Source organism: Sitophilus oryzae, unplaced genomic scaffold (genome assembly GCF_002938485.1).
Source record: "Sitophilus oryzae breed Bouriz unplaced genomic scaffold, Soryzae_2.0 scaffold_1273_pilon_pilon, whole genome shotgun sequence".
NCBI classification, from domain to species: domain Eukaryota; kingdom Metazoa; phylum Arthropoda; class Insecta; order Coleoptera; family Curculionidae; genus Sitophilus; species Sitophilus oryzae.
In genome coordinates this window covers 107,285-117,647 of record NW_022145919.1, presented here as the reverse complement: position 1 = coordinate 117,647, position 10,363 = coordinate 107,285, and the positions used below count along the sequence as shown (strand labels likewise).

The 10,363-nt window shown below is 30.8% G+C and overlaps 1 protein-coding gene and 1 pseudogene across 2 annotated transcripts; one reads left to right on the top strand and one right to left on the bottom strand.

The window, feature by feature from the left end:
- Positions 1–8,127, bottom strand: LOC115874295 (gamma-glutamyl hydrolase A-like; the record flags this gene model as incomplete). Of its 2 annotated transcripts, XM_030889403.1 has the most annotated exon segments (8): positions 1–25; positions 2,761–2,979; positions 3,044–3,173; positions 3,268–3,370; positions 3,631–3,681; positions 6,155–6,338; positions 7,320–7,373; positions 7,979–8,127. In XM_030889403.1, coding segments are annotated over 7 exon segments (716 nt in total), but the record flags the coding sequence as incomplete, so codon positions are not given.
- A 701-nt stretch (positions 8,128–8,828) lies between these two features.
- Positions 8,829–10,191, top strand: LOC115874292 (annotated as a pseudogene).
- Positions 10,192–10,363: the final 172 nt, after the last annotated feature.

Here is a 10,363-nt window from a genome sequence, read left to right as displayed (position 1 = left end):
TTCTTCTCCGGATGAAACTGGACGCCTACAAAGAGTATATCGTATTATACAGGGTGTTACAAATTCGAAGTACGAGCATACAAAGTAATAGATACAAAGATGGTTATATTGGGACAAAGTTGCGCCTTGGGATGTTCACCAAGAGGCCATCAAAAAAGTTTTAAAATTTTCAAAGATTGCTGAGTTTTTTAGAAAAAAAACGGATTTTTTTTGAAAATCAATTTTATTTTTTCTTGTTGTTACTTTTTAGAAAATCAAAAAACTAATTGCACATTCTCATAGCCACTTTATTAGGACTATCTGTTGGTATTTTTAGATTTTCAAATTAACTGATAATTTGTGAGATACAGAGGCCAACTTAATTTTTTTAAATACGGACCTGCATTTTTTATTTCAGGTTTTTAAAGAACTCGGTCTCCCGAGTACAACGATATGCCACACTTTATACTTTTTTTTTTGTTTTGGGTACCTTAACAACAACAAAACTATTTAATTATTATTATTTATACTAATTTCAAGTCCGGCTCTGTTTTTTTAAATTATGTAATCTGATTAGACATTTATCGCAACAATATTGATCAGCGCTAATTAACATTGAATTAGGAAAATCGACCCAATTAAAAGATTCAAAAAATAATATCCAGGTCAGCAATTTAAAGATATTATTTTTAATAAATATCAATTCATAAATTTCAAATATAATATGCAACATATTAATCGTAATTATAAATAAATCAACCTCTACAGACTAGTTTCTAATGCCACAGATTATACAGATTATAATCTTTGTTTTTTCTTTATTGTTTTTCGTGGTTCCAATTTTCGGAATCGGGCACTATAGTTAGGTTACTAGTTTGCGCAAATAGCACGCCCACTTATGGCCTCTAAAATTGTGCACAGCGCCTGACCGGCACAGTTATTAGAGAGATATCGCAAAACCGAATAGCGTCATCCAGTATTTACGTGTACCTTATCATGGTTACGATATGCGCGAGTCAATTTTTAACGCAACACCCGCTAATAACGTTACCGCCTGACGTAATTTGCGGATCAATTACACCAAGCGCTCTTTCTAAATAACCTCTGATAACGTTTAAAAATTGCTTAAATGGGCATGTGCGGATATTTGACAACCGGAGCCGGCCGGCGAGATCTTTTATTTTAAGTTATGTTTGAATTGTTTTGAATTATTGCTTTAGTTTTATTAGGTAATTTGATATTTAAGTAGCTGGGATTAGTTTTAATTAAATAAATATGACCCAAAATATGGATTCCACCTCTTCCGATACTAAAGAACCTATAGAGAGTCTTAGGTTTACAGCAGATGACGACTTAGCCCCTCTAAGAGAATTTGTTGCTTGTTGCCCTAAACGCACTGGCAGACGTTGAACAATATAGCACTGGAAATAAGCACTTTAGCCCTTTAGTTTTAAAATACCTAGTAAACAAAACAATTTCAAAGTTTTAAATTCAAAGTTAGGTTAAGTTTAAATAGCGGACGCGACGCGAACAGAATTCTTTCCGATCCGATAACTATAAATGAAGAGAGTTAATACCACCTCACGTAAAGGAAATACCACCTGGCCTTATTAACGTCCATGCACGCTATTCGGTTTAGCGATATCTCTCTATTACGCTGTTTATTGTTATTTTACGCGAGTTTATTTTTGCGCACAGGAAATTTAACTCGTTTGCACATCGTCATAAAAAACAATTTTCGTACCACGAATTAGGGACAAGATTTTTATTTTATACTTATAGGATACCTAATCTGTGCTAATGCTCTAAATGTTCGAAATGGTTGCCACCCTCCCTATTGCGCAAATTAATTTTTCGTTCAATTTTATTTATAGCTCTTTGAACAGATCTTCTTCTTATACTTCCGAATGCATTTTGTACTTTGATTGTAATTGTTGAGATGTGAATTGATTTTAGTTTAACAAATAACGTCAACTAATGCCCCCCTCCAACCCTTGGCGAGAGGTCCAGGAGCCTCACTGGCCATTATACTGCCTCTACCTTCTACCATTTCTCTTCCGGGGAAATAATTTGATTGTTTATATTATATTATTTTTATATTATTTATTTTATATTATAGTTAGGTTTGAAAGCTAATAAATATTGTAACGATAAATAGATTAAATATAAAAAAAAACAGAGCCGAACTTGAAATTAGTTTAAATAAATTGTGTTCAAATGTCCAAAACAAAAAAAAATAAGTGTGGCATACCATTGTACACAGGAGACCGAGTTCTTTAAAAACCTGAAATAAAAAATGCAGGTCCGTATTTAAAAAAATTAAGTCGGCCCCTGTATCTCACAAATTATCAGCTAATTTGGAAATCTAAAAATACTGTCAAATAGCCCTAATAAAGTGGCTGTGAGAATATGCAATTAGTTTTTTGATTTTATAAAAACTAACAATAGGTAAAAATAAAATTAATTTTCAAAAAAATCCGTTTTTTTCCAAAAAACTCAGCAATCCTTGAAATGTTTAAAACTTTTTTGATGGCGTCTTGGTGAACATCCCAAAGCGCAGCTTTGCCCCAATTGAACTATGTTCGTATCTATTACGGTTACCGAGATACCAATGCTAGTACCTCGAATTTGTAGCACCCTGTATATGATACCGTATACAAATTTTTTTATTGATTCATGCATACATTATATAGGATATATTTTATATACGATTCATATATAAATTATATATGATTCATATATAAATTATATATGATATCATATAATATGTGATTACCATACCATAAACAGGATATTTGCGATGTTCCATCGCGCTGATGAACTCTAATCCATTGTCATCTTTATTCGTAGCCAAGATGTTCCAATCGTTGAGCAAGTCGTTCTCTTTGAGTACCGCCTTAGTTAGACAGTACCTGTGCTGATTATACGTGCAGTTTTTCGATTTCAGCGTCTGAATAACGTCCTTAGGTACCAGGGAGAACAATTTGCTGCTTTGGTAGCCTGGAAAAAAGTCGATTTTAACGAGATTGTTCCTGTATCGTTAGTATTGAAGGCTACAAGTTACCATCAGAGAATTCTAAAGGTACTGCTATATTTTTCAGTGAGCAATCAACCCTTATGTCTTTTGTACCGTTCAGGGCGGCGTACATGAGGGCTTGTAGCCCCAGACATGAACCCCATATTGGATAATATATCTGAAAAAAAAATAAATAAAATGTACTATTTCAGTTTTAAATTATTTGTCTTTAATCTGTAAAAGTTAGCAAGCTATATTTTCTATTTTTTTACCCCATTATCGTTGTATTCTAAGGCTATGTTGTAGAGATGGGTGGCTGCTTCACCATAACCACCAGTTTCATTGAAATAAGTTCCACCACCAGGAAAAAGCAGTCTAAAAATACACAAACGCAGTTTTATTCTACGGTGCATTCTATGTAGAGTAATCTACAGGGTGATTCAATCGTCATAAAGAACACTACCTCAAATCCAGCTGTATTAAAAACAACAAAGACGAAAATTCATAGGGTAAAGAAAAAATATGTTTTTAGTTTTTAGTCCATACATGGATTTATTTATGAAGCACCCTGTATAGGTTTTCATCATCTAGCAGTACAACATTATTAAAATCAGGGAAAAAATACTTTTACATACCCATTTGTGTAGTTCACTACTCGTCTGTAATAGTCTTCATTCTGACCAATCCTAATAAATAACTTTTTTTAATTCATTCATTTACATTAATAAAATTTCAAATCAAAATAATATATTGTTTTTTTAGGAGTAAAAATGACTGTTTTTTGCGAATATCTATAGGCGAAGCACAAAGTCATTTTTACTCCGAATAGAACATGTTATTTTTTTTCAAACGCCACAAATAATTTTTTAAACAATTTCGAACGTTCCAAAGAATATAAAAAGATTTAAAACTGGTAATACCTTGTATGTAATTATATTTCGATAAACTATGGTTACACTCGTTAAATTTGACACTTTATGTCAATTTAATAATATATCTTCGTACTTTTGTGCTTAGGCGTAAAAGTGCTTTACTTTTATGCCTAGGCGTTAAAATGACTTTTTTATATTGTCAATCACGTCGCAAAAATTAACACTTTTGTGACATTTGAAAAAAAAACTTTTTTGAATGACCAAAAATGACTCTGGAATGTATTTTTATATAAAAAAAGAGTCAACTTTCGTTTAGCTGAATTATCACTTATTAGAAAAAAAAATTTTGTCTTTAAAAAGCTACTGTGAACCACGGAAAGCACAAATTTTCCTGCGGAAATGCGTCATTTCCAAATTTCGCACTTTAGAACAACTGAAATCTGCTATAAAAAAAAAATTGCGTTTTATTTTTAATATTTTTCTGACCATTAAACACAAAAATTTTCCTGCGGAAATAAGCTGTTTTCATTTTCTAAGGAAATTTATTAGACTTTAGAATAGCTGAAATCAGTTATATGAAAAATAAATATATTTTTGCCTTTTAGAAGCGTTTACAAACTCAGGAAAATAAAAAATTTCCTGCGAAAATGCTTTATTTTCATTTTCCATTTTTATAAGCATAAATACATAAAAAATTTTCTTTTTATCACTTTTGAACCAAAAAAAAAAAAATCATTTAAAAGTGTCTAAAATGCTAATCAATCTAATAATAAATCTAATAATATTTTTACAAAATCACAGTTAATTATTGTTACGTTTTTTTCGTCGGTTCCGTGTGGATAGAAAGTCACAATTTATTTAAACACTATTTATTTAACACTAATTAACAAAAACAATAACGATAAAAGATTTATAGAACTATTTACAAACGATTTATAACTAAGAATTTATTTTGAATTTTAGCGCGTCAACTGCACTGGTATATTTATAACTGCCCTCTCTAGGCCACAGCCGCCAGCTTTTATACCTACAGTTAAAGCACAGAATATCTAGCTTTGCATAGCTAGATATTCTGTGGTTAAAGTTTACTAGAATAGTCCATAGATCGTTAGGTGCATAGAGAAGGTTTTTGAATGTTCTCGTATGTACTACTCCATTCCAGTGGGACTCGATCCTTCTCGAATCTTTGAATGAATCACTGCGGTGTCTATGCAATGTTAAGGTCATCCGAGGGCGGGCCATATTGTTAGGCATTTTAGGGGTTAGGTCGAGTCCACACCGGTCCGCAACATTATTAAAATATAAAAACCACTGCTTAACAGCCTCCACAAAGAAAAGCTAACCAAGGCAACCCAAATCCTAACCAATTAATATTTTTGCAAAATCACAGTTAATTATTAAAATATCAAAGAAAACTGCATGATCCAATGATTTTTTGTTTTGAATCAGCCCTATTTATGTAAAGCTTTAATAAAAAACAAGAATAAGTGCAACGTTCCGAGGTACTTATAGTTTACAAGAACCTATATTATCTATTCTACAATAATTGTTATTCCTCCGAAAGATGTTTTACCCCACCCATCACCCCTATTCGCTCCCGGGTCCCGTAAGCTTCTAAACCACAGAATATACTAACGTTCTAAACTGAAAAATGTATGAAAAACAAAGTGCACAAAATGACATTGACACATTTCCGCAGGAATTTTTTGGTATTTCTTTGCTCGTAAAGGCTCGTATAAAACAAATATAAGTTCATTTTTCATGTAACTGATTTCGGCTATTCTAAAGTCAAAGCATTTTTTTTATGTAAAATAAAAATAAAAAATTTCACACTTTTTTGTGTTTTCATGTTTAAAAAAATGTCTGAAACACACCCCGCAGACTAGTTTTGATGTAACAGATTTCGGCTATATACTAAAGTCCGAAAAATGAAAATGACGCTTTTCCGCAGGAAAATTTTTGTATATTTGTACTCCTAACGCCTTCTAGAACGTATATATAAAGTCATTTTTTATATAAAAGATTTCAGCTAAACGAAAGTTGAGCCAAAAAAAATATAAAATGTATTATTACAAACAAAAAAAAAACACCAAATCATAAGGGGGCCTCTTTGAGGATTTTTTGATACCCCCCCTTCCTCCACTGGTAAAATGTCGTGAGATATGTCTCGACCAACTCCCCCCTCCTCTAATATCACGTGAGGTCTTTCAAAATTTGTTATTTGACAATAAATACCTTGGATTGACAGGAAAAAATATAAAAAATAATGAATTAAAGTACTGCTTACCATACTGGTACTACTCTGGCTCCTCCACTCTCCAAATGCTTGACATAGGAAGCGGCAATATAACTATCGTACGTCTCATTAGGAAAATAAGAGGATATTATATAGGTTTCCTGAGATAGTACTCCTATAATAGGTGTTTCGGTACCAACTCTTTGTTTACCAGCGGCTACTTGGAAACCTAGCGCTAGAAACATGAGAAAAAAACCTCTAAAAACCTCCATTTTAACTGTAAGTACCTTAAATGCAGTACCGTCGAAAATTAACTGATACTTAATGAGAAAAAAAAGCTATTGTTCAAACAAAAACAGGATATGCTTAAATAGCTGATTTGCTTATCGTTAATTGATAAATTTGGGTTTCAATTGTTATTAAACCAGTGGTGGTCCAGGAAAAGTCTCACAAGATTTTTTAATTACTTTCAAAATTACCTTAAAAAATAGTAAAATTATTATTAAATTTAAAAAAAGAAAAAGAAGCGATAACTCTGCTGTAGTTATAGCTAGAAATTCACAAAGTATTTTGTTTAAAAACGGTAAACCATAATGTATTTTGAAAAATAAAGTATTTTTTTAGATTTAAATTGCTTTTAATGTTGTTATTTTACGCAAAACAAGACGAATCCAAAGCCTATAAGTTAATTAACAAAAAATTTAAATCCAATAAAATGTTTTTGGGTCTAAATATTTTGTTAAACTTACAAGAAAATAAATATTGGTGCCTCATTTTTATGAAACAATCTTAGTTCAAATATCGCATGTATTACTAGTTGCATATCAAACTTAATATTTGAAATTTTTGAGAAAGATTGGGAAAGAAAATTAAGTAATTTTGAAATTATAGAAAAGATAAAATTGTATATTATTTTAAATGAGATTTGTGATAAGATAATAACCCAGGAACCCTGTATATACTGTTGAGATTATTAATAAAAAATTATTCCTTACATTTATACCAAAAACACATTATAATCAACTATAATGGATCTTATAACTAAAAAGAACTTATATTGAAAAACAGCAAAATACTGCATTATAAAACAATAAACTTTAAAACAGAACGAGACAATACCTATTTCAACCACTTGATAACAAAAATTATCTAAATCTCTTTTTATTTAAACAATAGAATATAATTAAAAATAAATTAAAGACGGATGTTCACTTACCCATTATGATGAAGAAAAATCACAAGCATTGCAATATTGTCACAGAAATTTAGTCTGAAACAAATTTAAAGCATGCTTTAACGTTAAAGTGTTTTTAAAATTAAAAATATAGTGTGTGGTATTGACACAAATAAGTTTATAGGTATACCCTTCAATCTCACTTTTGTGGTTGGCATTGATTTTAAATTCTATAAGAATTCTACAATAACAAACAAACAAATTGTGCGCAAAACTTTATTCAATCAGATATAGTTTTTCTTACAGTAAATATACATTTTTCTCCAAAGAAAAGAGTTCAATGAAAGCATTTTTAAAAAGTGCGCAACTACCTATGTATATACCGCATATTTTATATCTTAATTAAAAAACTGTATCTTCCTGTATATTTAATAAAATTCTGGCGAACACGCATCTTTTGTTACATTTTCAGTTAGTAAACAAATAAATATTCTGCATAAATGACTAACAATTTAATCAACAAACAGACGAATATTTTTCTTAATATATTCAGAATTAGATTTGCATTGTAAATATATCTATTTTGCGCCGACGACGTTTAAAAAACTACTGAAGAAATGATTTAAATATTACAGCTCTATAATTATGAATACACTATAAATTGTTAATAATCTATTTAAAAAATAAGTAATTATACTTACTGAAAGAACTGAAACGCTGAAATATTTGGCAGAAACTACTGAAACGTCATTTTCTTTTGGCTGAAAGCAGCTGAAAATATAATAATAATAATAAAGTGGCCTGAAAATCGAACATTTAATAAAGTGAACTCTCACGCCCCAGGTTAGAGTTCGCTGGATCGATCGAAAAGAATCTAAAATGGTTCCTGTTTATCCACTATCTAAAACTAAATATAATTCGATTTCTAAGACACTCTGTAGCTTCATTAATTTATTCAAATGTAATAATAATACCGTTTGTTTCGATTTGCTCTCCTTTGCTCAATATTTGTTTAAATAACACATTTTTAATGTTTATTTTTTTAAATATTATAGATTTCTGTATTTAAAGCATAGTACGGAGGTCTTGTGCTTGGTGGCGCTGAATGATGTTTTAAAACCCGCTCAATAGAGGGAGAACGATGCATTAGAGATTAATTTAATTTTATTTAAGAATTGTTAAGCACTACAAAAATATTTTAATGTAATTTTGATACTGTCGCGTTAATAATAAGATAAATTGGAAATAAACATTGTTTTTTAATGTTTTTTATTATTAGTTTTAAAAAGATTTCTTCTTTAAGAAATAGTTTTGATGTTCTTAATTAGGGGGCGTTGAAATATGTTTTAAAATGCGCTCAGCAGAGGGCATAGCATTTATTTTTAAAATAATTAATTTATAACAAGTTATCGCACAAATCTTGTAGAAATACTGAAGTATTTTAACACAGTTTTATAATTTTCACCTGATAATTGCGATAAAGTAGAAAAAATAAGAGTAGTTTTTAGAGCTTTTATAAAAAAACTGTGCGAAGGTCGAACTTGTCAAAATTGACATGTCAATCTGTGATGTCAATCCTGTCAATGCCAAATTAAAAGCGAGGAAAAATGGCAACTACAACTTTGCCCGTTGTTCCTCCGACCAATTCTCAAACAAATTTAGAAAAAATCGAGAGGTAAGCTAAGAAATTAAATACTTAAAATTTATGTAAAAAAAAAAAAAAAAAAAAAAAATTCAAAATAAATTTGAAGTTTTTTACATACCTAAATTGCATTGTTTCGCTTCGATCAAAAGACGCTTACAGTTCAATCACCTTTAGCCATCGATTTTTTACAGTTTCTTCAACGACTCGGCATATAAAGAAATCCTAGAGTCCTCGGTCAACTTCAACACGAGACTATGCATCGAAAGAAGGGGACTCAGGACTGCCTTTTATATACACCCAAAACGGGCGTAGCTCAAAACCACTGCTCCCTGTTCATGCACAAAAGACAAAGACTGCCTGGGATCCTCCCTGGTCAGATTTATTCCTACCCCAGACAACGCTGGAGGAAGAAAAGGAGACAGTACTTGACAATGAACGCCAGGGCTTATGCCAGGCATGCCGAATATCTCGATGGTGAAAGTGATATTCACAGTATTAGCCAGATAGAGAATCCGGCATTGCAGGATACTGATAGTAAAGATAGTCAGTTATTGTCTGACTATAGTCATATATAAAAAAAAAAAAAAAAAATATTTTTTTTGTGTTTATAGGGCGGGGGAAGGAAAATTTTTTATTGGTCTGTATTGTATTAGGAATGGTTTTATGATGAACAAGACATGTTGGAAATGGATACCTATGATGAACCGGATCCAGATTCTGATTTGGATTACGAGGAAACTTACAGTAAAAGAAGGAAGGGTAGAAAGGGTGCTGGCAGGGTAAGAAAAATTATTGCACAGCAGATAGGATGTTTTAAAGATAGCGTAAAAAAGAACTTCAGAATCCGATTAAACATCCCGTGAATATAAATAAGTCAACACTAGTTTTTTAAATCTCTACTCGGGCCAGACTTTAAAATTATGTTATATTTTATACAGTTTGCTAAAAAAATATATTATACGGTAAAATTTAAAATCGAATAATAATAAGATAATATGGTTTTTTTAGAGTAGTACAAATAATTTTTTAATGATTGTTGCTTAGGTTCGTTCCGGTTTACTGCATTCGCCGAGTTACCCCCGGGCCGATAAGAGGGCTTCAGGGCGAAGATCACCAGGGTCGGGGTAAAAAGGGGGCACTAGCGGGCCACAACTTTGAACCCACTCCTGGAGATCCCGATAAACCTTTTGCATGCGAACGTAAGTTGAGATTTTAGACTTGCTAATAATTGCACCTAAATTAATCGACATACAGTATATTTCTATATATTATTATTTTTTATTCTGGATATTTTCTTAAAAACCAAAACAAGCAAAAAAAAAAAAAAAATGTTTAAAATTATTTTATTTTATGTTTTTTGGAGTTATTTATTTTGATTATTAAAATTGGATTTTATAATTTTTATATAAAAAAATTAATTAATTTTAATAATCTCTTTTCT